General features: G+C 47.1%; 1 protein-coding gene across 3 annotated transcripts in view; it reads right to left on the bottom strand.

Moving 5' to 3' along the window:
- ADAMTSL3 (ADAMTS like 3) overlaps nucleotides 1–27774 on the bottom strand; it is a 231641-nt gene that overhangs the window by 118545 nt on the left and 85322 nt on the right. For all 3 annotated transcript variants that reach the window (XM_077317250.1, XM_077317249.1, XM_077317251.1), the window contains exons 4-6: nucleotides 17934–18061; nucleotides 16411–16456; nucleotides 7436–7672 (exon numbers count right to left, since the gene is read on the bottom strand). In XM_077317250.1, coding sequence (XP_077173365.1) covers nucleotides 7436–7672; nucleotides 16411–16456; nucleotides 17934–18061 — 411 coding nt within the window. The remainder of the gene's footprint in view (nucleotides 1–7435; nucleotides 7673–16410; nucleotides 16457–17933; nucleotides 18062–27774) is intronic.

The following is a 27774-nucleotide window of genomic DNA, read 5'->3' as shown; positions in this document are numbered from 1 at the left end:
AGGCATGGCCAAACCATTGCAATCTGCGCATCTGGATTTGTGCTTTAATTTGCAGCCGGTTGTCACAATTTGTCCAAATTGTCTCATTTCAATTACGATCGCATAGAGAGACACCTGGAATCTGCCACAGGCATCACATTTGGAAGGTCTCGAGTTTGCTGATGTCAGGTTTTAGTAAAGTCCATGTTTCTGATCCATATAGGAGGACTGGCAGGATAAGTGTCCAGAAGAGACAAACTTTGGTCTTGAGAGAGATGTTTGTCTTCTTCCAGGGGCACCATTTGAGTGTGGCAGATGCTGATGGTACTTGGCCAATTCTATTGTGGGCTTCAGTAGTAGATGACGATTTATTTTCTTGCACGAATGAGCCTAAGTATTTAAATTCTTGGACTTGCTCAATTTGGACTCCATTGAGATATACATTTGTCGGTGATCCATCTGTGGTTAGGACTTTGGTTTTGTCCACATTTATTTTTAAACCATAAGATTGGGCAATGCAGGCAATGTCATAGAGGATGTCCGTAGCCTCTGTTTCCACAAACATGGCATTATCATCTGCAAACATTAGATCTGTGAGGAAGCTCTTTTGGCCATATTGAACTCCACATCTGTTCTCGAATGCTTTTCTCATAGTAGCGTCAACTATAACGTTAAAAATTAGGGGAGAGGCCACACCTCCTTGGCGCACTAAAAATGGATGGTGAACTCCTCTGATAGCTCATTTTGAATTTGCACTTGGCTTGTTGAACCATAACATGCTATTTGGAGGAGTGTAATTATTTTGGGGGGCACATTTTCAATTTCTAGTACCTTCCATAGAGACTGTCAGTGGACATAATCGAAAGCGGATTTGAAGTCAATAAAGGCAATGACACTTCCGCACGTAATTCTTTCCTCTGCTAGTTCACAGATGGTGAACATTTGATCAATACAGCCTCAATGTGATCTGAATCCTGCTTGCTTTTCTCTACTAGTCTGTTCATAATGTTCCTGTAGCCTTGATTGTATGATCTTCATGAACACTTTGCTAATAACTGACAAGAGGCTGATGCCACAGTAATTCTTACATTCTCAGTTGTCACCTTTCTTCACTTGGCACTCTGATGGCTTTCTTCCATGTTGATGGAATGCATTCTGAGTGCCATATGGAACTTGCTGTAGCACTTTTTATTTTATTGCACTTTTTAGTTGTTTGATAGTTGGTTCACTGCTGAATATATTTTTTGGCAAGTCTATAAGTGATGGTTCTGGTGGTGGTCCCTGGTGGTGCATCATGGTACATCTGGTGGTGCATCATGGTTGTACAGCTGGTTAAAGAATTCATTCCATCACTCCTGGCATTCAGTAGTAGATCTCAAAAGTACCATCTTCTTTCCTAATATCATCATTTGTCGACATCGTTTTACCACTTAATCATTTGAAGGTCTGATATAAGTTCTGTATTCATGCCTGGATGCATCTTCTTCCAGGGCTGATTTTTTCCGTGGTCGATCCTGCTGCATTCAGATCAATTTGAACCCAGATCTTCCTCAAACAGAAAGGTTCTGCACTTGATTGGGGAAGCTCAGAGCAGGGAGGGGAGCAGAGGTCAGGAAGCTGCTTATTTTTCTTTTCCTGAACGAGTGAGGGGGGTCAGTCTGGTGAAGTCCAACCAGAATTAAAGGAGAATGCTTTATTTGTCCTTTGACTCTGGAGCCAGAGCAAGCTCGGGTGGACCCAGCAGGAGGCTCTTTCTTTCTTTTCCTGAACAAGGGGGGAGGGAGGGAGCCTCAGAAAGAAAAATAAATCCAAGAGACAAATCTCTGCTGACAGAAGTGTAAGCTTCTGGAGTGCAGTCACTTTAAAACAGGGAAAAATAAGTCTTGGGAGGGAAGTCTTGCAGCTGGGAACTAGGAGGTCATTGAACTGATGCCCTGGCCAATCAGGGAAGACTGTTTTGCTACATCAGCATTGGAGGAAGTTACTCTGGCAAAATGTAGAACATCTACACTTATACTGGGGGCTTCTTCAAATATAGCAACTTATATCTGCTCCTGGATATTGTGGGTGAAAGGTCTTCGATGACTCCCCTCTAGAGGCTTTTAGCTAGAAAAGCTCTTCGATGGCTGCCCTCTAGAGGCTTTGAGCTAGAAAAGCTCTTTGATGGCTGCCCTCTAGAGGCCGTTAGCTAGAAAAGCTCTTTGATGACTGCCCTCTAGAGGCTTTGAGCTAGAAAAGCTCTTCGAGGGCTGGCCTGCTCACGCGCCATCCCCAGAAGATCAACGTTAAACTACCAAAGCTTAGCGAAGACCTTTGGCATTATGAAAACAGCTGGAAGTGAAATCATCCCTGTGCTAAAAGGCTTGATCGCTCGCTGCGAGACTTGCCAAAGATTTGGAAAGACAAGGAATGAGAAAAACCAGCAGCCACTGGTGGGAGACAGCCCCGGCCCTCCAAAGCACAAATGCTTAGCCTGCTCCCAGGCACCAAAGCTAGAGATCCACATCAGCACTGAGACATGTTTGCTTAGATGAGTTCACTGCAGAAGTCTTTGCCAAGTTCTCGGCTGCTTCTGCAAGAGGACGCCAGGACTTGACAGATGCAAACATCGCAAGCAGCCCTCGGCCTCTGGAGTCTCCGCTTGTTCTCTGCGATCGCTGTTTGCCCCCCACCCTTCTTACAGGAAAAATGACAGTCCTGACCAGGGGTAGTCAAACTGCGGCCCTCCAGATGTCCAAGGACTACAATTCCCAGGAGCCCCCTGCCAGCGAATGCTGGCAGGGGGCTCCTGGGAATTGTAGTCCATGGACATCTGGAGGGCCGCAGTTTGACTACCCCTGGTCCTGACTGTCTCAAAATCCAAGCAGGCAGCCCTGGCAGACTCCGAGGAAGTTCCCGCAAGCCATCCGTCTGAGAAATGTCATTTGCAAAAAGGTCCACCCCCCCCCTTACAATCACAAGAAGAGGCTTTGCAGGCTGGTATTGTTAAAGATTCAGATCCGGGTCTCAATGGACCCCTTGGCCTCGATTCTCCTTCCACCCTGCTACCACGGAAGGCTGGTGATGAAGGAAGTCCTCCTGCAAAAGTAGAACTGGCTGAATGCTACTTCAAAGGAGCCCCGCACAGCAAGATAGCAAGGAATTTGCTCCCTCTAACATATCTCTCCTCCTTCCCTTATGGCAAGGACATGCCCCGGTCACTGATAGAGACACTCATTCAAAACCAAAATCCATTTAATGCCTTTTGACTAAGAACATAAGCCAGGCTTTCTCAACCTGTGTTCCGTGAAAACCTGGGGTCCCTTGACAGCCCTGGAAGGGTTCCCCAAACAGGTGGGAGCTAATTAATTTTAATTTTAAAAAATGTTAAGCATTTATTGGGTGATATGACCATATATGGCCGTGCCTACCTGCCCCCCCCCTCAATGGCCATTGATGGACCTGGAGGGGGTGGGAAGGGGAGGGGCCCCAGGTGGGCGTGTCCACAGCTCGGCTTCCCAACCATATTCTGCACCATTGTGCCACTTCTGAGTTTTCTTGAAGGCTGAAGAATGTTTCAGGAATGTTTTCTCAATGATAAAAAGTCGAGGAAGGCTGCTAAGCCCTAAAAGGGCAAAGCCATCCTCATGTTAACAATGCTGGAGAACAATTTTAGCTGCTGCACTAAGAGAAGAGTCGTTTTCAGCCAAATTATCCTAGAGTTACCTGGTGCAGTTTCCTAGGTTCCTTTTGTCTTCCGTGGCTAAACTCTGGTATTCCCAAAACAGATTAAACAAAAAACCAGTAGCTGCATTGGTCCATAGCAAAATGCCAATGGGTTACATGGGTTCTATCCTGGGTTCTGGGCTCCAGTCTCTCCAAGGAGGGGGGAGGAGCAGGCCTCTGCCACATGCTGGCAGAAGAGCTACATCTGGCCTCAATACTGGTGTATACTGGTGGACGGGTTACATCTTGCAGGCCCTGCAGAACTATGCTAGCTCCATCAGGCCCTTGATGTTCTCCAGGAGCTTGTTCCACCTAGATTCATAGAATCATAGAACCATAGAGTTGGAAGGGGCCATGCAGGCCATCTAGTCCAACCCCCTGCTCAACGCAGGATCAGACAAAAGCATCCTAAAGCACCTGGTCTGGTCGAAATCAGTAGCACGTCTTTGGGACCGGGGAGAGCCAATCAGTTGGCCGTTGCTGTCTGCAGCATTCTCCAGGGGACATATTGAGACACCTTTTCTTTCTTTGTTGTTGTTGTTAGTTGCAAAGTCATGTCCGACCCATCGCAATCCCATGGACAATGATCCTCCAGGCCTTCCTTCCATTCCCCAGAGTCCATTTAAGCTTGCACCCACTGCTTCGGTGACTCCATCCATCCACCTTTCCTTAAGACCCACCAAAACAACCCAACGGGCCTTTCCAGTTCTCCAAGATTCACCACCAGGCTGAAAGAGGGGTGGGTGGGAGAAGGGCTTCTTCCAGGCTGCCGTGTTCATAAGGCCTCTTTCTCCGTATTGTGTGCAAGATGCTTGAGAGCTGGGAACAGGACGTGACCAGTGGACAGCAGCAAAGAGAACTAGCAAGAATCAGAAGAATCCTTTGCCAGTCCTCAAACACCTCGCGGAAGACTTCTTCTGCAAGAACCAGCCGCCTCCAGGCCCGGCACACTCTGTCCTGCCATGTGCCCGCATATCCTTCGCCTAGCCGGCTGCCAATTGAAAGTTCAAATAACACCGGCTTGAAATAAAGCGCCCCGCTCTAATTCATCATGACACCTTTTCCCCGCCCTCCGTTTGGGAGGGATGCTATATATACAGTAGCAAACATTAAGAGACCGACTCTTGGCAAGAGGCACTTGGTTTTTCCTATTCTATAAATGACAGAAGGGAAACCGAAGGGCGGGAGGTGGGGGGGGGGAGAGCTTTTCTTCTTTTAGGTGTGACAAGCTGGCTTTAAACAGAGGAGGCCGGAGCAGTACGTGTCGGAATGCTGGGCAGGCAGGACCAAAGAGCACACTAAAAGCACTCCAAACCCCAATGCGCATACGTAGAGAGGCTGTCCTAATCCCCTGGTTTGGCTTTTGCCAAATGTCTCACTTTTCCCCCCGCGCACAGACCTTCCGTGCTCATCAGCCCCGTCGGGGGTTTTCAAGTGGTGTACATTTAGGCGTTTCACAGAGAGATGCAGAAAGGAGACTTAATGGCAAAACCATCCCCGTTCTGGGTAAAATTTATTCCTGTCTGAAAACCAAGCAGTAGGAAATGCCCCATGGTTATAGGGCACCTTCCAGGATGGCAGAACGAAACTCTGTGTTTTTTTCCCCATTCCCCGCTGTTGCTTATTTTGCAGTTTTGTAGTTTTAGCATTTGGCTTCACTGGGTCCCACCCCTCCTGTTGTAATTCTACTTCCAGGGGCGTGGCAGGGAGGTGTGGAGAGCTGACATCACTTTCGAGGGGCCTTGAAGCCTGAAACTTTATTTCAAGGGTTCCTCCACTGTCAAAAGGTTTTTTAAAAAGGCTGTTCCAGCCCCTACTGCAGAGGTAGTCAAACTGTGGCCCTCCAGATGTCCATGGACTACAATTCCCATGAGCCCCTGCCAGCAAATGCTCCTACAATTCCCATGAGCCCCTGCTCTACTGCTTCTACAGAGGCCTCTGCATTCACCGAACATTGTGGGGGGTAGTTTACATGCTGAAGCAACAATAGTTCCAGGAGCCTGCTTGAGCTAACCCTGCAGTTCAAGTGCAGGTTGCTTCCAGCAGAGAATTCAGGAAATCGCAATGCTTCTGTAACAGAAAACAAAAGTCCACAACAGGAAGAATAAATGCACCATCGACTGGCCATCCTCCCTCCCTCCTTGTGCAGAAAGATGCCCTTAAATATATTCCCTGCAGCACTTGGGTCTGCTCATAGATACAAGAGATGCTCTTTCCACCTTCAGACGGCTTCTGACTCCACGCTCCCCTGCAACGTTCTTCTACATGCTACCCAGATCCCTCACAAACAGATTACGATGCTCAAAACCGACAACGTTTCCGAAATCTTTGCTCCACGGGCACCGCAAAAAAGCTGTCGAAACACCTGAACGCCTCCACATGGGAAACTGATGACTGCGCGAGAACAAAACACAGACGAAAGGAGTCACCAGAAGGATCACTTGAGCAAAGGCCATGGAAATGTCCAGAGGTCTTGCTAGAAAGCCACCTTAATTCAGGCTAGTGGAATGGGGCACCAGCACGAAACAAGAACCAGAAATCCGTGCAGAGGCCAGAACTCCAGGGTACGTTGAACCATGTGGATTTTTACAGCTGAACGATATTTCTACCGCTTTTCTATTAAGTCAAGTCAAAGGTTAACTACGGAGAGCAAGGGCTGATGCCGGTCCTCCCACCCACAGCCCTCGTTGTCTGTGGCAGGGGAAGAAACATATTTTGCAAAGCCACCTCATTTGTACCATCCCCTAACTTCTGGCTTTGCCAAGAGGGGCTGTTTGACTTGGTGCTCCAGCTCCAGAATGGCCAGAACTCAGACACTTGCTTCCTTGGGGTATTGGATAAATATGGCAGATCTTCACACTGTTCGCAGGTCATCGTTGTTTAGAAGAAGAAGCAGAAGAGTTGGTTTTTAAAGCGGCTTCCAATCGCCTTCCCTTCCTCTCCCCACAACAGACAGACACCCTGTGAGGTAGAGAGAGCTCGGACAGGACCGCTCTGTGAGAACATCCCTAACAGGACTGCGATGAGGTCACCCAGCATGTGGGAGAGGCGTGTGAAGTCAAACCCGGCCTGCCAGGTTAGAGGCCCCTGCTCTTAATCACTACACAACGCTGACTCTCACTACACCATGCTAGCTCTCAGGATATAAATACCACAAATAAACACATATCTCTGGACCCCTGTCAAGTGCGCTCTTTGTTCGTGGGGAGGACAAAAGCAAAATGCAGCGCCCAAATTCACGCACGGCATGTATCAGAAAGCCGGTATGGGGTCATGGTTAAGAGCGGCGGCTTCTAGTCTGGAGAGCTGGGTTTGATTCCCCGCTCCTCCACATGCAGCCAGCTGGGTGACCTTGGGCCAGTCACAGTCCTGATGGTGCTGTTCACACGGAGCAGTTGTCTCTCTCAGCCCCACTTGCATCACAGGGTGTCTGTTGTGCGGAGAGGGAGGGAAAACAATTGGAAGCCACTTTGAGACAGTGAAAAGTGGGGTTAAAAACCAGCTCTTCTGCTGGCTGCTTCTTCAAGGTCCCAGGAAGCTCTGGGGAAAGGCCTGCGGGTAACAGATCCGAATTCCTGCCACTCCAGGTAGGCAATCCAGATAGACAAGTGCCCTGATGCTGGGTTTGATAAGACACCAAAGTTGTCAGGCTGCATCTCTGGGTGTTTTTATCGCCATGAAAAAGCAACCGCACAAAGGGAAGTTGTTTGATTGAAACTCGAGCGGCAGGAGGAAAAGATTTCAGCCATACCTGACATATTCCACTAATGCACATGTCCAGGGATTTGGCATTGCAGCGAGTCCCATCCAGGACTTTGGGGGCCAGCTCCACCACCAACGGTTTCCCCAAGGCTTGGCATTTCAAGGCACACGGAGAGCTGGAATCCCCATAGACGGGGACCCACTCGTAAAAGTGACCCTGGTATTTGACGTCATTGTAGGCCGAGCATTGTTGGGCCCGGAAGTCTCCAGCTTCCGAAGGGCAGTCCTGGGAAAAAAAGAAAAGAAAAGGGGCAGGGAAAATCCTGTTGTTTAATGGGGTGCTCTTTCTCTTTGTAAATTAATTTTACTATCAAGAAGTTGCATTACATATGCAAAACTGTCAAAGGTACACAATGCCTTGCAGCACAATAAAAAAAAAAAACCCTTTCAGATTACAACCTAAAATATTACCGCTGACATTCTGTGCATTGCTTTAGACCAGGCGGAATCCAAGTTCTCTAGATCTTTATTATTTTGGTAAGCGGTTAATTTTAAGAGCCTCTTGTGGCGCAGGGTGGTAAGGCAGCCGACATGCTGTCTGAAACTCTGCCCATGAGGCTGGGAGTTCAATCCCAGCTGCCGGCTCAAGGTGGACTCAGCCTTCCATCTTCCTGAGGTCGGTAAAATGAGGACCCAGCTTGCTGAGGGGTAAACGGAAATGACTGGGGAAGGCACTGGCAAACCACCCCATATTGAGTCTGCCATGAAAACGCTAGAGGGCGTCACCCCAAGGGTCAGACATGACTCAGTTCTTGCACAGGGGATACCTTTACCTTTAATAAAATGATACCCAAGGAGTAGCTGTGTTAGTCCGCCAATAGTAAAATTAAGAGTGTTGTGTTTCACAAAAGCTCATACTGACTCAGTTCTTGCACAGGGGATATTTGTTCATAAAAGTTATGAGCCTGGTCACATTTCCACCCCATGGGAAAGAAATCTGCCTTCTTCTCACAGCCATGCCAGCATGGGGTATGATCATGGCATGCTCTTTCACAGGTACAGAACCTTACAGGTATGAGAAGACTTGCATGTTTCTCATTGGTCTCAAACAAGGGGAGAAGGCTTCCCTCTTCACCATCACCCTCAGAGGCACAGGGCTGTGTCTCACACCCATCATGAGGGCAGCAAAGATACAGACTGCCCACCTATGAAGAAGAGGTGGGGTGTTCTACACCCTCAGGGGACTCACCTGTGGACTTTAGGCCTGGAGATGGGGTTCTCCTCTTAGTGTCCCAGAAATGGTAAAGAAAAAGAAAGCTTTATAGGAAAATGATTTTCTACAGATTCAGGACAGGCCATATCTGGCTTTTTCAGCCCTGGCTCCTGACTGGTGGGATGAACTCCCCCAAAACATCAGGGCTCTGATCGGAGTTGCCCAGTTCTGTAGGGCAGGGGTAGTCAATCTGTGGTCCTCCAGATGTCCATGGACTACAATTCCCATGAGTCCCTGCCAGCAAACGCTGGCAGGGGCTCATGGGTATTGTAGTCCATGAAGATCTGGAGGACCACAGGTCCACTACCCCTGTCTTATATGCCTCCTGGATTTAAGAGAAGATGGAAAGCCCTTGATAGAATAAGACAGCCTTGATTAACTGCTAGCCTGCCATTACGGGAAGGAACAGCCCTCAGTCTGAAAAGGCACCACAACAATCATAAGTGAGGCAAAAAATTATGGAACAAATGAGGATTAATAGTTTTTTTTTTTAATTCAAATGGAAGAAAAGTCATATTGGCAAAAGCACAACTTGACTTTTTGGCACAGAAGAATACAAAAATTCATGCGGATATGGCCCAAATAACTTGTTTTTTTTCCCTGCGAATAGGTCCCCGAGGGATTATCTTAAGCACTTCCATATTCTGCACATCATAGTATTAGTATGTAACAGTATATAGAGGAGTGGAAATATAAAACACGGGGATTAAGAAAGACTGAAAGAAATCTCATTCAGCACTATATTAGGAATAGCTTATGTAGCTCATTTTGCCAAGCTAGCCATAAAAACAACTTAAGGTACACATATAGTTTTTATTTTAAACAAAGGCAGGTTGGCGGCCTTGGTGAATAACCCACGGAAATGCGTTAACTGCTAACCGCAAATTCATTTTACGATTGAAATATCATTAATATTATTTCAGGGACCTACTCCGTTCCTTGTGACTCTACTGAACTTTCCTGCTATACCCTTAGAAATCCAGATGAAATCAATTTCATGGCCAAACTATTCTTGTTCATTCCATTAGAACAACACACATATTAAAGTGGGCTTCCTTTGTAATCCCCACATGAGGTGGGGGTTTTTGGGTGGGGGGGCGTAACGTATCAGAGAGAAAAATCTGCATTTGCTGACCACACCAGTTCTGCACGGCCTTATAGTAATTCATTCCTGACCCAGCTACCAATAACACCGAACGCTTTGAAAATAAACTAATACGAAACTCCTGATTTTGCATTCTGAACATTCCCATGACGAAATTTCGGACAAAAAACGCTACCGGGGGGCCATGAATTACTTGAAAGCGTCAGTTCTCAGATATCCTACACAGTCCCAGTCAAAGGTCCACTGCTCATACTTTAGTTGAGTGCCACTTAAAAATGTAAAGTGGGGATGTGACAACCCCATTATTCATTCCTTTCAAGCAGTCAGCCCCCCCCCCCCCAATCCAGCAGCTTCTTGGACAGTGTCCGGTCTTCAATAGCAAACAAGAGCAGACAAACGTAGAATAACAAATGCTGCCACAATAAAAATGCACAACCTGAAACGACGGCATCCAAATACAAACAAAGGAACCCTGAAATTAAGCAACAGTGAAATGTTTGAGCATGAAAACTCCAATGCATGGATGGTGACAATATTAGCCATTCGGTCGTGTCGAAGAAGAAGAAGAAGAAGAAGAAGACGAAGAAGAAGAAGAAGAAGAAGAAGAAGAAGAAGAAGAAGAAGAAGAGTTGGTTCTTATATGCCGCTTTTCCCTACCCAAAGGAGGCTCAAAGCGGCTTACAGTCGCCTTCCCATTCCTCTTCCTCTTCCAACTCTTGACGATCCTATGGCTCAGCTGCCGCCATGTTGTTTTTGATCTTGCATTACTTCTTTTAGTTGAGCAGTGTCCATTTTGATGGTATCTAAACCTCCGTGTCCTTTGTCGGCCTGGTTTCCTCTGTCCACTGACCAGACCTGGCATAATTGCACTCTCCATTGAGTTGGATCACATGATACAGACAAGTAAGTGAGCTGGAATTTCGCGATGTTGTCCTCCAGTGATATATAGGGCTTCATGCGCTCTAGTATTTCCTTGCTTGTGGCTTTTGCTGTCCTCAGAATCCACAGAAGCATTCCTCTTCGCCACCACAAAACGTCTCTAGAGAGCACCATTCGCCCTCTTTAGGAAAATGGCGTCACCCATCAGTCCATGTGGAGACTACAAGAGAACTAATAACAGCATGGGTTGGGGGGGGCATTTTGGGTTGACTAAACCATGTTGGGGGAAGGCTTAATCCATTGAATTGGGCCCCGCACTCCTGCAAATGGTGTTTCCCAGCACAAAACTTGCAAGCACACATAGAACCAACCAAAGACAGTCCATTGTGTCGTCTGGATATAACAAACTGGGCCACCAGGGAGGAACCTGGGGAAAGGTAGCCACACCCAGCAGAAGGAAAGGGCTGCTGGATCACTGCCTTGGTTGGAACAAGGTTTCCGCTCCTTGGGATCTGTCCAGGGTGCTGAACTCTCCATGCTGACTCTTGTGAGGCAGCAAAATGGATGTAGGGCCCTCCATTGGCCGTTCTGCCTGCTTCAGCCAGCTTCCACCAGTCCGCTGAAGGTGCAGATCCCCTGCCACAATTCTGACCACCCAGCCCTCTCAATGGAAAACATCTGAATGGGTTTGCCATTGAAATCGGTGAAAACAAAGAAGGAAGATATTATATGCTGCTTGTTCTGTTGTAGGCCGATACAAGCACCTCTTGTGGCAATACAATACTTTAATGGAATAGAATGGCATATGCCTACTGTAGCCCCAGGCCTGCTACTTTTGCTAACATAGTGAATCATAGAATCATGGAGATGGAAGGGACCAGATTCATCTAGTCCAACCCCCAGCACGATGCAGGAACTCACAACTACATGCCCACCCACAGTGACCCCCAACTCCATGCCCAAGTGATTTTATGAGCTTAGGTAGATTGGGAGTGGGTGGGCAGGAAGGGATGTGCCAGTGCTTGTCTCTTGTGGCCCTTTCTTGCATAACCAGGAAATTGTTAATCGCCACTGGGGGATGGTAGGTGAATTTCCTCCAGGCCAGGCTGGATTCGGGAAACTTTTGGTGGTGGGGGGGATTACTTGGGCATGAAATTGGGGTCACTGTGAGTAGGCAAGTAGTTGTGAGTTCCTGCATTGTACAGGGGGTTTACCATTTCTCAACGGTAAAAAAGTTGAGAAAGACTGGTTTAGGCCAACACTGAGCTAAAGATATAATATTTTAATAATGAAGTAAATTGGATGTTGTTGTTTTTTAAAGCAATGAGTTTTATACAGGGATTTTGGCTTTGTATTTAAAACCTGCCTGATTTTATATTTTTGGTCCCACATTATTATGCAGTTTTTAAATATCAACTTTGTAAGCGCTGGAAAAGCTGTGCGTCTTTTAATTCCCAAACCACCCTATTGGTTTTCATTAGTCAAAAAGAGTCCAGAGTTAATGTATGAGAGACCAAAAGGGAGATCTGTCTCCTACCGCCCTAAGAAGAGTCATGGCTCTCTAAATCCACTGATGGTCATGAGCTAAGAAGGATGTAAACTGCAGAGAATAGCATGGCTTGTCACATAAGGGCCCCAAGCAACCAAACTCTAGTTTGTGATGCCCCTCCTTCTATGACTCACATATCACATGTGCAGTTCTGGAGGCCTCACTTCAAGAAGGACGTAGATAAAATTGAAAGGGTACAGAGAAGAGTGATGAGGATGATCTGGGGCCAAGGGACCAAGCCCTATGAAGATCGGTTGAGGGACTTGGGAATGTTCAGCCTGGAGAAAAGGAGGTTGAGAGGGGACATGATAGCCCTCTTTAAGTATTTGAAAGGTTGTCATTTGGAGGAGGGCAGGATGCTGTTCCCATTGGCTGCAGAGGAAAGGACGCGCAGTAATGGGTTTAAACTACAAGTACAACGATATAGGCTAGATATCAGGGAAAAAATTTCCACAGTCAGAGTAGTTCAGCAGTGGAATAGGCTGCCTAAGGAGGTGGTGAGCTCCCCCTCACTGGCAGCCTTCAAGCAAAGGTTGGATACACACTTTTCTTGGATGCTTTAGGATGCTTTGGGCTGATCCTGCGTTGAGCAGGGGGTTGGACTAGATGGCCTCTATGGCCCCTTCCAACTATGATTCTATGATTCTATGATTCTATGATTCTATGATTTTGAAAAATCTGAGATGTAATGCACAGGCGCCAACAAGGTCTATGTCAAGCACGTGTAACCACTGGCCCTTTGCTTGCCGCTCAGCAAAGATCAGATTAAAAATTTTAACTCCCAGAGAACAGAACAAAGCGTACGAGGCGGGTGGGTCTCATTTGTGCAAAGGGGGAACAATTTAGGAGTTGCATCTGAGATCTGTGTCTGGCCCGCGCCGGGCTTGACTCACCGAAAGGTTTGTTCCACTGGCTCTTGCCAGTAATTTGCGCGATCATGTGGCTCCAGCTTCAGAAACTCCATCCAAAGAAGGGCGGGGGGGGGGGGGGGAGGAAGACTGCAGCAGTTCAAGATCTTTTTTTTTAACTTTCTTTCAAGAGGCCATGCACCGTTCTGGCGGAAGCCAACTGGCACAGCCGCAGCCCTGGAGAAAGAAAGTGGGCAAGGAGCTCTCTGGCTCGACAGGAGATTAAAATGATTCAGTGTGTCCCCTAACCAGAACCTCCCACTGGAGGGTAGAACAGTAATATTTTATAACAGCAAAATACCACGGAGTCCGGGAAGCATGCGGTGCGCATAAGCAGGGCGGCGCACGGGTCACAGTCCCTCAGAAGCACGTTTTAAAAATGTGTTGGGTCTGGAGTTCACTGGCTCAGTTGCACGGCCTTTCTCGAAGATAGGAGTAACGCTGGCCAGGCCCCAATCTGAAGGGAGTGGAGCGGTTTGATTTCTATATAAGTCAAAAGTGATGCCAAGTTCGGGGCCCACCAAGCAATGTTGGACTTTAATCGATCGGGGGAGATGAAATCACTCCCTGGAGCCTTACTGACATTTGAAATCTTGGATCGGTTGTATGGAGAGGCTCGTTTAAATGCATTTCCGTGGTTTCTGCTCAGTGGGAGATTGCGGCATTTGACTGGGAAGGCTCAACTGTGCAACTGAATCGATTACTCATATTCTACTGCGCTGTGATTTTTACTGGGATGTAAGAAGTTGTCTAATTTCAGCTTCGTTACTGCGGTTCTCTAGATATACCGTTGATCTGTCAGGTGATATGTTGCTTGCGGATTGAGCTCATTCTGTGTCTTATACTGTTCTGTTATTTTGCCACTGGAGTGCAGAAATCCTTGGTTGATGTTAAGCAACTTGTGGTTTTACCTGTGCTCTGATGCGCGTCAATCACCAATGAGAATGAATGAATGAATGAATGAATGAATGAATGAATGAATGAATCATAGAATTGCAGAATCATAGAGTTGGAAGGGGCCATACAGGCCATCTAGTCCAACCCCCTGCTCAATGCAGGATCAGCCCTAAGCATCCTAAAGCATCCAAGAAAAGTGTGTATCCAATCTTTGCTTGAATGAATGAATGAAAGGAAAAGAAGGCAATTGTAAGCCGCTTTGAGGCTGGAGAGCCATTTGACAGAGAGGCTGATTCTGTGAAGGTTCAAGGGGGTGGAAGGTTAGAGTGAATGAGTGATAGGGATGTGAGTGTCCTGCCTAGTGCAGGGGGTTGGACTAGATGACCCAGGAGGTACCTTCCAACTCTATGATTCTATGATTCCATGACTCTATGATTCTTTGCATACCCAGGGAAATGCCGATCGCCACTTTGGGGTCGGGAAGCGAATTGCTTCCAGGGCCGACTGGCCAGAGATTCTGCTGTTGGGGGGCATCATCTGGGCATGAAATTGGAGTCACTGTAAGTGGGCAGGTAGTTGTGCCCTGCATTCTGCAGGGGGCTGGACTAGATGACCCTGGAAGTCCCTCCCAACTCTACGATTCTATGAAAACAAAATAATAGAGCATGCTTTATTATTCAACGAAGGAATGTCTCTCAGAACTTGATTCCACTGCTTGGACGAGAAACAGCCGTTGCGAAAGGAACCAGGAACTTAAATTGCCCCCCCTTCGGGACAAGAGAACAGGTTAAACTTGTAACCTCCCCAGAACTCCCCCCCCCACCACCACCTTCCAATTGTTTACATAAAATCTTCCAGGTCATGCAAACATTTCTTTTTCAGAAAATAAACATATGAAAATCCATTTAGCTTTCTTGACCAAAAAGTCATCATGGAATCTCCAGGAAAAAAATGGATAAGAGGATTTGGAGTGCGTGTGAGGTTTTTTTAAAGGGCAGAATAGAATTTAAGTGGATGGCCCAAATTCATTGGAAACCAGAAACTAAGCTGAGTCAGCCCTATAGGATCACAGAATCATGGAAGGGACCTCCAGGGTCCTCTAGTCCAACCCCCTGCACAATGCAGGAACTCACAACTACCTGCCCACCCACAATGACCCCAATTTCATGCCCAAGTGATCCCTCCACCAAAAATCTCCAGAATCCAGCCTGGGCTGGAGGAAATTCACCTACTAACCCACAGTGGTGATCAGCAATTCCCTGGGAATGCAAGGAAGGGCCACAAGAGACAAAAACAGGCCCATCCCTTCCTGCCCACCCACTCCCAATCTGCCTAAGCTCATAAAAACAGCATTTCTGCCAGATGACTCTCTAAGGTAAAGGTAAAGGTATCCCCTGTGCAAGCACCGAGTCATGTCTGACCCTTGGGGTGACGCCCTCTAGCGTTTTCATGGCAGACTCAATACAGGGTGGTTTGCCAGTGCCTTCCCCAGTCATTGCCGCTTACCCCCCAGCAAGCTGGGTCCTGATTTGACCGACCTCGGAAGGATGGAAGGCTGAGTCAACCTTGAGCCGGCTGCTGGGATCGAACTCCCAGCCTCATGTGCAGAGCTTTCAGACTGCTGCCTTACCACTCTGTGCCACAAGAGGCTCATAGATGACTCTCTAGCCTCTGCTTAAACATTTCCAAAGCCCTGGTTCATATTTGGGTGGGAGACCCCCACGGAATTCCAGCATTGCTATACAGAAGCAGTTCTTGCCTTGAGAACTCCATGTGGTCACTGGAACTTGGCTACAATCCAATTAATAATAATAATAATAATAATAATAATAATAATAATAATAATAATAATAATAATAATAATAATACAACTTAATGACACTTTCCAACATATTTCAGCCCAGAGGGTAAGTATGACCTACAGAAGACATGCATGCAGAAGCTTACAAGTGGGAGAAAATGGTGTGTGTTTGTGTTTGTGTGTGTGTGGGGGGGGGGGATTGATATGTGTCCCCCTTACTTAATCTCTGCCTTCTTTAGGCACCATCCTGCAATCCTCCGGGAATTTCCCAGCCTGAACCTGTCAAACCTCTATTCCACGCACATTTCTGCCAGTGCAGCAAAAGAAGCACACGTGGTCCTTTCCGTAGCCCCTTGATCGACCTGGCTGCCCCTGGGCCTTAAGTATGATTCAACATGGACCCTGCATTTGCAGAAGGTCGGAAAAGTACAGCGTAATCATTTGGGTTCATGGCTTACAAATGCTTAGGTTGAAAAAATGAAAAAATGATTGCCATTGCTAGGCCAAAAGAAATTCCCTTGATTTTAACGAAAGCCAGCAGAATGTCACTTGACTTGGGGTGGGGGTGGGGGTGGGGGACACAAGAAGAATTAAACAATCTGTCATACTTACATTATTGCTGCAGCTTCTATATCGGATAGTCCTGCCCTCACAGTTCCTGGAAAAGAAGCAAGGTTTGAACGCAATGACTAAGTAGCAGTAGAATGCGACCCTTTCCCATAAATTATGCCCTCAAATATTGGACACATATTAGCTGCCGTTTGGGAGATGAAGAGGCCAGCCTGGCTATCTGAGGAAGCAGGAGGTCTTTTCCCGTTGGACTGACAGCCGTGCAAAATTCCGACCTACTTCTGAAACCTCATGCACAAAAAGCGATATAATTTGCCAGCATCCGGTTGGGAGAAATTATTTACCCGGTGAATCATGCAGCTCTCTAAGCTGAACCAAGACAGCCACCTCCTTGGAAAGGGAGGAATTGGGGGAGCAAGGAAGCAAGATCTGAGATTAATCTCCTCAATCCTGCTCAAGTACATGGGCCTTGAGCATTCCCCCAGGTGCTGTGGACAGGGGAGGAATTATGGAAAATCCTGCCTGCTGGCTGAAAATATCTCGCTGGCTTTGTTCCTCCTGGCTTTTTTTCACGGGTATTTAAGGCCTGGGTGTGCCTAGAGACAGGAGCCAAAGAGTTCTTGTCCTCTGGACCTTAGCTGAAGGGTCACAAGATATATCTGAGTCAAGCAGCATCTCAAAAGCCAATGTTTCTCCAGGGTCAAAGATCATCAAATACAGGATCTGACCAATCTTGAAGAAGTCTACCTTGTCGGTCTTTAAGGAGTTCCTGCTCTACATCAAGGGTTCCAAATTGTGGCTCTCCAGATGTCCATGGACTACAATTCCCATGAGCCCCTGCCAGCATTATGCCAGCAGGGGCTCATGGGAACTGTAGTCCGTGGACATCTGGAGAGCCACACTTTGGCCACCCCTGCACATAGTCTGGGACCTGCATGCCTTAAGAACCACCCACTCCTAGACGAACCTACCCACCCATTGCAACCAGTTTTAGAAACCCAGCTTCAGGTTCCCCATTATCTGATGCTAAATGGGTTGCAACCCAAAAAAGAGCCTTCTTGGTCACGGCATGCAAATTATGGAATCTCCTTCCCATGGGTATTTATCTGTCCCCTCCTATCACTGTCTTCAGCCAGCAGCTGATGATTGCCATTTCCTCTCTTATACCCTAACTCAGGGGTAATCAACCTGTGGTCCTCCAGATGTCCATGGACTACAATTCCCAGGAGCCCCTGCCAGCGTTTGCTGGCAGGGGCTCGTGGGGATTGTAGTCCATGAACATTGGAGGACCACAGGTTGACTACCCCTGCCCTGACCTTCTTGGTTCCTTCTTGTTTTTAATTGCAGCTTTTTTTCTTAAAAGAAAAATAAGGTGCATGCATTGCTTTAAAAAGTGGATTTTAACGTCTTTTTAAATTGTTTGCTGCCCCAAGGGCCTTCCTTGGACAGACTGAGGGCAGTCAATGTCCTTGCAAATACAACACAAGACTTTCAGCCTGTCCCTTGAAGATGGGCTGATCCTGTATCATTCATGGAGAGTCTCACGCGTGACACGAGGGACCAACCTGCCATTCAAACACCTCCGAAGAGAGTAGGAAGCCCCTCCTCCACACGTCCGGGAGCAATCGCTCCAGGCTCCCCAGGCGTCCCAGCCTCCTTCTTTGTCTTCCTCCGACTGGGTCATTCTTGAGGTCTAGAAGCATGACAGAAAAGAACAGTAACTCAGTAGTCCAGTAACACCGTGCGAGTTGCCCGTCTTTTAAACAGTTACGATTCAGCCTTGGCAGATGATCTAATCTGGTAGTAATAACAGAGACGACTTCTCCAAAGTAAATCACGGCTGTGGGGGCGGGTGTTGAGAGGGTGATAATGTTTCTGCGCTGTTTTTTTTTTAAAGAAAAGAGATGTTTTTAAGCAAAACTCTTCCCAGTTTTGAACAATTTCCCCTCTCCTCTTTTTGAAAGTCCGTTCACTAGCCAGCTGGGTGGAGCGGTTAAGCGTGGGGGCCTCTAATCTGCAGGGCCGGGTTTGATTCCCAACTCCGCCACACGCAGCCAGCTGGGCGACCTTGGGCTCGTCACAGTTCTGATAGTGCTGTTCTTGCAGAGCAGTTCTGCCAGAGCTCTCTCAGCCCCGCCTACCTCACAGGGTGTCTGTTGTGGGAAGCGGAAGGGAAGCTGATTGTAATGATTTTATTTATTTTATTTTATTTATTCATATTTATATACCGCCCTCCCCGAAGGCTCAGAGCAGTTTACATATAACTGAAACTATATATGAAACCATACATATAATAACATTCATATTATTAATTGATAAACCGGGTGACAGTATAACATAACTTGGAGATTCCTTTGGGCTGAGAAAAGTGGCATATAAGAACCAACTCTTCTTCTTCTTCTTCTTCTTCTTCTTCTTCTTCTTCTTCTTCTTCTTCTTCTTCTTCTTCTTCTTCTTCTTCTTCTCTTCTTCTTCTTCTTCTTCTTCTTCTTTTGGATTCAAAACTCAGTGATGAACAGCAGAGAAAACCTGGGTTATCCTTCTAGATACCGCAAAGGGGGTCCTCATGAGCATATGAAGCCCCCTTACACAAAGGCAGTCTATAATCAGCTATGACTGTCCAGCTGGCTCTCTTGGGAGCTGGTGGGTTCTCCATCCTTGGAAATCTTTAAACAGAGGCTGGAGAGCCATCTGACGGAGAGGCTAATTCTGTGAAGGCTCAAGGGGGTGGCAGGTGACAGTGGATGAGCAATTGGGATGTGAGTGTCCTGCACAGTGCAGGGGGCTGGACTAGATCACCCAGGAGGTCCCTTCCAGCTCTATGATTCTATGAAGCCTTCTAACGCATCAGAGCCACCTCTAGCCCTGGAGGACCAACCATCGGATTTAGAGGCCAAGGCCTTCCACTCTGCCTCCTAACTCTGGTATTCATAGGCTGACTACAGCCTATTTAAGGCTGTGAGGAGCCCAAGGTCACCCAGCTGGCTGCACGTGGAGGAGCAAGGAATCAAACTCGGCTCACCAGATTAGAAGCTGCTGCTCTTCACCACGACACCAGACCCCATCCATCCTAAACGGACAGTCCATTGACTGGCTTCTCCTCTTATGGGTTCTCTCTGTCCCCTTTTTCCATACATAATTCTTTGTCTCTTCTGATGTTTTTTAGAGGGCGGAATGTCCCGGGGGCAAGCCACGGGGCACCCCTCTTGTCCCTGAACCTGGGGCATTGTGGAAGCAGATCTTGGCAGGGAAGACTTGCTTCTGCGTGAACCGGCTCTTCCCCAAGTCTGACATTTCACGGACACCTGCTGGAGGATTCGAGCAAAGCTGCCAACCTCTGCCGCTTTTCCCCGATGGCCGCTGCGGGGAAGTTACGGGGTGTTAACAAAAACATCGGTGGCACCGAAAATCACAACTCATAGTTACACTCTGGCTATTGCCTCTTGTCTGGAATGTTTCCGCCGCCCCGCTTAGAAGCTTTAAAATGCAAACAAACCAAAGACGGTTTTGTTAAACTTGCAATCTGAATCCGACATCTACGCGGTCCAAGGCATGGTGGGAAGGTTTCAATTTTGCCTGTGACTTTAGAAAAGGGTGCTGAGTCGCGGGTGGGGAGGGGAAGAGGACTGGAAAGGAAACAGACAAGAGCTTCCATGACTTCTGCACTGGGACATTTCTCTATCTGGGGTGGCCAAAATGCAGCTGATGAATATAGTCAGTTCCCTCCCCACCCACACGCAATACTCAGATGCCGGTTGCTGCCTAGAATAGCACATCTTGGGCACATTCACTATTGTGCTGCCAATATCAGGGGGCACATCACATTGCACAGGGGGCAATATCACATTTGCACTGTCCATATATCAACAGCTAGATCGTGGGCTCTCTCAGGGTTTGGCAGTGTCAGATCCCCCCTGACATGCCCACAAAGGAAGTTTTATGAAGCTCATTCTTCTTCCTGAAACTGCTTCTCAGAGGTCTGAAGCGGCTGCCACCATCCAATTTATTGGATGTCTTAATTTTTGCCATTGCAATAGGGAATATGTTGACAAAGAGGCCCGATCTGGTCTTTATGCAGCTTGGATTGGGTTGTATGAGTGAGATGATTAGATGATAGATAGATAGATAGATAGATAGATAGATAGATAGATAGATAGATAGATAGATAGATAGATAGATAGATAGATAGATAGATAGATAGATAGATAGATAGATAGATAGATAGATAGATAGATAGATAGATAGATAGATAGTACTGTTTGTAGTACTATATTATTATACCGTTATATTGTGCTGTTATTTTGGTTACAATTATTAGTTATCAGTTATACATGTTACAGACTGTTTTATGTATTGTTCTCTGTTATGATGTAAACCACCCTGAGCCTCCGGGGAGGGCGGTATATAAGTATGATAGATAGATAGATAGATAGATAGATAGATAGATAGATAGATAGATAGATAGATGGATGGATGGATGGATGGATGGATGGATGGATGGATGGATGGATGGATGGATGGATGGATGGATGGATGGATGGATGGATGGATCGATGGATCGATGGATCGATGGATCGATGGATCGATGGATCGATGGATCGATGGATCGATGGATCGATGGATCGATGGGCAGGCGGGCGGGCAGAGGGAAGGAAGGAAGGAAGGAAGGAAGGAAGGAAGGAAGGAAGGAAGGAAGGAAGGAAGGAAGGAAGGAAGGAAGGAAGGAAGGAAGGAAGGAAGGAAGGAAGTCTTCAAGCAAAGGTTGGATGCACACTTTTCTTGGATGCTTTAGGATGCTTAGGGCTGATCCTGAGTTGAGCAGGGGGTTGGACTAGATGACCTGTATGGCCCCTTCCAACTCTATGGTTCTAGGATTCTATGACTAGATGGCCTGTATGGCCCCTTCCAACTCTATGATTCTATGATTCTATATGGAAGGAAGGAAGGAAGGAAGGAAGGAAGGAAGGAAGGAAGGAAGGAAGGAAGGAAGGAAGGAAGGAAGGAAGGAAGGAAGGAAGGAAGAGGGAGAGAGAGAGAGAGAGAGAGAGAGAGAGAGAGAGAGAGAGAGGGATGAGAGAGAGATGGGTGGATGGATAGGTAGGTAGGTAGGTAGATAGTTAAAATATATAGTCACAGACCAGGATGTTATAAGATCCAAAAATCAAAGAGAGAAATATAACAAACTCTGTTTAGTACAAAAAAACATACAAATAATCAGGTAAGTTTAAAATTATGGATTTTTATCCTAGCCCTGAATTCCCTATCAGTCGTCGGGCTTTACAAGCTATAGCCAGAAACTTTGCTACTGGGACTGAAGACTGCAGGTCTTTCCAGCAATCGTCCGACATTTTCCGTTTGAGTGACGATAGTCCAGCAGAGGGGTAATTAGCGTACTGTGAAGTTCAGAGCAGATTCAGTGGTACGGATGCCATGAGATGCAGAGGCGCATGAAGAACACCTAACCGTTGGTATATTGCACAAGATTATGCTTCCGGCCCTTCCGGACTTGAAGCGCACCCAGCAGCGTCCCAGCAATTTCTTTCAGACTCCTAAACAACGGAGAGCAGGAGGCTGTTCATGATTATAACATGACGTACATGTGGAAGCAGAAGGGCTGCCTCCAGCCACGAGGGAAGGCAGGACATAAATATTTTAAGAAGCGGTGGCAGAGAGGTCCCCACCGTCAAAGAAAACTTTAGATTTGTATTTCCCGAAAAGATAAACACACCCCATGCCAAAGTACTTGTCAAATAATTACTGGGAGGGGGGGAAGAATAGTTTATGCTACGGCACAGAGCCCCACCATTTTTAAAACCCCTGTGAAGAAACCTAAAATGGCCTAATAGCATTTTGACCTAATAGATCAGAGATTCCCAATCAGGGAGGAGTCTGCAGCCTTATGAAGATAGGCTGAGGGACTTGGGAATGTTCAGCCTGGAGAAAAGGAGGAGAAAAATGGCGAATGCCATTTTGGGCTGTATCAATAGGGGCCTCACATCAAAATCACACGATGTCATAGTCCCATTGTATACAACACTGGTCAGACCACACCTGGAGTACTGTGTGCAGTTCTGGAGGCCTCACTTCAAGAAGGACATAGATAAAATTGAAAGGGTACAGAGGAGAGCGACGAGGATGATCTGGGGCCAAGGGACCAAGCCTATGAAGATAGGTTGAGGGACTTGGGAATGTCCAGCCTGGAGAAAAGGAGGCTGAGAGGGGACATGATAGCCCTCTTTAAGTATTTGAAAGGTTGTCACTTGGAGGAGGGCAGGATGCTGTTTCCATTGGCTGCAGAGGAGAGGACACGCAGTAATGGGTTTAAACTACAAGTACAACGATCTAGGCTAGATATCAGGGGGAAAAATTCACAGTCAGAGTAGTTCAGCAGTGGAATAGGCTGCCTAAGGAGGTGGTGAGCTCCCCCTCACTGGCAGTCTTCAAGCAAAGGTTGGATGCACACTTTTCTTGGATGCTTTAGGATGCTTAGGGCTGATCCTGCGTTGAGCAGGGGGTTGGGCTAGATGGCCTGTCTGGCCCCTTCCAACTCCATGATTCTAAGATTCTATGATTCTTTCCCCTCCAGCCTTAATGGATTCTGCCCCTAGCGAGGGAACCAGCTGTTCTATTGCTCCCCCTCCCCACTCCCAAGCATGTATTCTCTCTCATGGTGTAGGGTGGTAGAGCCTGCCTGCCCACTCCCTCATTAAACCATGTCCTACCCCCCACAAAACGCCTTGAACCTGCCTGTTAACGTAGATGGTGATGTCACTTCCGGCGGCGTGTCACTTCCGGGGGCGTGTCACTTCCGCTCGAAGCCTGAAAAATTATTTCAGGGGCTGTTCCATGGTCAAAAGGCGGAGAAAGACTAGGGGGAAATCGGGTGGATGTTACAAAAGAAAGGGGGGATGATTTGCCCTGTGATTTAAAATGTGGACAAACAAAATTAAATCCGTTCATTAACCGAGTTAAAGATATAGACTGAACGTGGGGCTTGTCCCACCTAAAACAGGTGTTCTGCCACTGAGCCAAAGCCCTTGCCTTGCTCAGGAAGAGCTGCAGGTGCGGGAAGAGCCGTCAGGTCACTTCTCTAGCAAGTAAGACACCATGCCAGAGCATCCACACTCCTGATGCATGGGGAGTGACCGCCTCCAGAGGGAAGCAGTTTCAGGAGACGCTCTGATGCAGCCAGCACCATAACTGAGAAGGGCAGAAGCCCTCCCGATGTCTATCAGCTGGGGAAACGCAGACCCATCACAATGTGCGGATGGTGCAGGCGAGAGCCAGCTTGGTGTGGCGCTTAAGAGTGGCAGCTTCTAATCTGGCGAGCTGGGACACAGGCAACCAGCTGGGCCAGTCACAGTCCTGATAGTGCTGTTCTGATAGAGCAGTCCTGTCAGAGTCTGTTTTGGGGAGAGGAAGGGAAAGCCGCTTTGAGACTCCTTCGGGCAGTGAAAAATGGGGTGTAAAATCCAACTCGCCTTCTTCTTCTTCTAAATGGGGAGAGTGAACAACGCAGAAATAAAATAACTGAGCATTTGCAAGGAGGAATCCTGCCCAAGGCTCCAGGGCGGGATACGAGAAAAAATACATCTCTCTAAATTTATTTATTTATAGTCCACATTTCTCACCGAGACACAAGTTTGAGCAAGCCTCCCGTTTTGGTCTAGAAACGCCCTTCGATATCAAAAGTTCAGCAAACGCCACCTGAAACCAGCGAAACCCTTTTTAAAACAACACTGGCCGGCCGCTCTCCGGCAGAGTCCCAAAACCAAAATATTACCCCTGAGTGCATGTTTGTAACTTATTGATTTAATTCCTGACTGTGAAGCCCCAGATTCTTCACCGCATAAGTCATGCCACTTCCCTGGTATTTGAATTGGGTTTCACAGCACAGGCAAATATAATGCACAGATTTGATGAAAGCTGACAGCTAGTAAATCAAATATTATTTTGCTAGTAAATTACCAGGCCGGCTCAAACTACCTTTAACTCTTTTCCCGTGGGACAAATGATTTGGACAAGCTGGAGTTTAAATCAACACCGCGGGCAACAGTGGACTCCAATGAGTACGAGGACAGATTCACTGGCACGCACAAGGGCTTTGATCGTCCGAAGGAAAATGAGATATTGTTTTGGAACCAGATACGATTCAGAAAAATCTGCTCTTATCGAGGCCCTCCGTTTAATAGCTGAACAACTGCGCATTGTTTGGGAGCTCCTTCTGAGGTACAATCAGTGGCGCTCTGATCCTTATGGAGGGAGAAGGCCGGCTAGAGGGAGCCGGGCTTAGTTCTCCGTAATTATGCATCGGATCTTCGCTAGGATTTGAATTGCTTTTGGAATTCCTCGAGCTGTCCGTGATTTTATGACTGCTACTTCGGCGATTAGCATGTGTGACTCCAACAGCTAGCTGGTTTTATGAACCTAGGCAGGTTATTAGAGGGTGGGCAGGAAGGGGTGTGCCAGTGGTTGTCTCTTGTGGCCCTTCCTTGCATTCCCAGGGAACTGCTAATTGTCATGTGGGATGCTTTAGGATGCTTTGGGCTGATCCTGCGTTGAGCAGGGGGTTGGACTAGATGGCCTGTATGGCCCCTTCCAACTCTATGATTCTGTGATTCTAGGATTCTAGGATTCTAGGATTCTGTGATTCTATGATTCTGTGATTCTATGATCCTATGATTCTAGGATTCTAGGATTCTGTGATTCTATGATCCTATGATTCTATGATTCTAGGAATCTGTGATTCTAGGAATCTGTGATTCTAGGAATCTGTGATTCTGATTCTAGGAATCTGTGATTCTATGATTCTATGATTCTAGGAATCTGTGATTCTATGATTCTATGGTAGGTAGATTCCCTCCAGGCCAAGATGGATTCTGGAGATTTTTGGTGTGTCTGGGGGGAGGGGATCATTTGGGCATGAAATTGGGGTCACTGTGGCTGGGCAGGTAGTTGTGAGTATCCTGCACTGTGCAGGGGTTGCACTAGATGACCCCGGAGGTCCCTTCCAACAGTATGATTCTATCAAGTCGTCAAACTTTATTGCACTAGGCCATAGGCCATCGCAAAATGATTCTATGATTCTAGTACGTTCGTGCTTCACAGCGTGGCACTTTAACAATGGGAGTTGGCTTGCACATTCAAGCATCAAGTGGTGAACATCAAGTGTTGAACATGCATGCCTGAACCAGATGGGTAGTACTAACTTTATCAAATGGGGGGGAAGGTCTTGACGTTAGGTCCGGCACCAAGAGTCTTGAAGGGGACTCCAAGGAGGGATGTCTGTCCTCAGCCCAGGCCAGGCCATTTTGCATCCTGGTCCCCATCTGGGGGAACAAGCTCCTGGAACACTTCCAGGCCCTGATGGAGCTGACAAAGTTCCGCAGGGCCTGTAAGGCAGAGCTCTTCCACCGGGCTTTTGGTTGGGGCCAGCAAAACAGCAACATCGGCTGAGCCCTCCCTACTAGGAAGATGCCCCTGGTTACACTCTTGTCCCGGAAGAACTGACAAAAAACTGGGACTGTTGACACTACCAGCCGGTGCTAAGGCTTACGACCCCAATTATTTGCTGCTCCAAACTAATAGTGATTATTAAATGAATTAATGATCTGTTTAAACAATGTTATGTGCTTTTATGTGAATGAGATGTTGTACACCGCCCTGAGCCGGTTTGCGGGGAAATAAATAAATAAACCAAGCACAGGATCCCGATTCTGCACTCTCTGCACCACACACCTCGGTTTTCAGCAGATTAAAATGCTATGGTTATACTTAGAACCAATGGTAAGGTTTGCCGTATTGGGGGATTCTGTGCTCTCTAGGATAATGGGGAAAGAACAGCTGCTTCATTGGGAGTGGCCATTACCCACCAGCCATCAAGACAGATAAACTTTCATTTCCATACATTACAATTTGTTACATTAGTTATCCCAAGTATTATCCAACTTTTTGATTGCTGAGAAACACCTGAAATATTCTTCAGGCTTCGAGAAACCCCAGAAGTGACACGATCGTGCAGAATATGGTTGGGAAGCAGAGCTGTGGACACGCCCACCTGAGGCCCCTCCCCTTCCCTCTCACTCCAGGCCCGTCATTGGTCATTCTGGGAGGGGTGAGTGAGTCGACATGACCATATACGGTCATGTCACCCACTAAATGCTTAACAAATTTTAAAATATATAAAGAATTAATTAACTCACGCCCACTCAGCAAACCCATCCAGGGCAATCAAGAAACCCCAGGGTTTCACGAAATCCTGGTTGAGAAAGACAGATTTAGACATTTATAGCCAGAAAGTTTCATTACCAAATATTATATAAAATAAGGTAGAAGGGTATTTCTCCCCCCCCCCCACCCCATCCCTTCTAAATATTCTCTTTATTATAAAAGGCTGTAAAAATGTGTGGCCAATTTATCCAGTTTTCTAGAGAGATTTTCCAGGATTTCAATGGACAACTTATAAAGGTACTAAAAATACTCCTGGCAACTTACTCACTTGGCCAGAATTTACAAGTCAGAAAAAGCTCGTTCCCAGATAGGATTGTCCATATAAATTCTCTACTACAAAACATCCAGTTTCTTTTTATAATTTTCTGATAATGCCCCAGTTTATTGTAAAACAAGTTTTTCTCCCCGTCTACGAGAACGGACATGGTAGTATGAGGGTTATTGAAGAGCTGGGACAATGAATCAGCCCATAAAACTGGATTGAGCAGATTAATTTGACTTCACAATGGCCCAAATTAATTTAGCATCAACACGGATCCAGTAGGAGAGGCCGTCCGGAGATTTCGAGAGCTGAGTCTTCATGGTGGCAAACTGCTTCTCATTTTCAGTTGAGTTAGGTGACTCAAGGGAGATCCTCAACCAGAGGGGGTAATGAGCTAGACACAGTGGTAGTCAAACTGTGGCCCTCCAGATGTCCATGGACTACAATTCCCATGAGCCCCTGCCAGGGGCTCATGGGAACTGCAGTCCATGGACATCTGGAGGGCCGCAGTTTGACTACCCCTGGCCTACGGCTTCTCTTCCACTCTGATTGGGTGGGAGAAGTCCGGATTGCCCTGGAGGGGGCCCGAACAAGCAGCGTCACTGCTTAAAAGTATCAGGAATGTCAGGAGGCGGAGTCTCAGCTCTCCTCTCTGGCACCTTTGTCCAGCCTGCTGCCTCCTTTCCCTAAGAGGCATAGTTATCCAGGCTGTGGTGGGACCGCTAATTAGACCGGATCTGATGACGCAGAGTCGCTTCTGAAGAATACCCAGAACCTTACATTCTAATAAAACAAGGCAAAAACAGGAATTCTTGCACATCTGTGGGCCAATCAAGGTTCATTCTGTGCAGGGACGTACCAATCCTTGCGAGGACCCATGTGCCTTGATAAAACGCCATGCAAAAACAGTCTCA

Source organism: Paroedura picta, chromosome 18 (assembly GCF_049243985.1).
Source record: "Paroedura picta isolate Pp20150507F chromosome 18, Ppicta_v3.0, whole genome shotgun sequence".
Lineage (NCBI taxonomy): Eukaryota > Metazoa > Chordata > Lepidosauria > Squamata > Gekkonidae > Paroedura > Paroedura picta.
The sequence above is the reverse complement of the archived record's forward strand: the minus strand, read 5'-3'. Positions and strand labels throughout refer to the sequence as shown.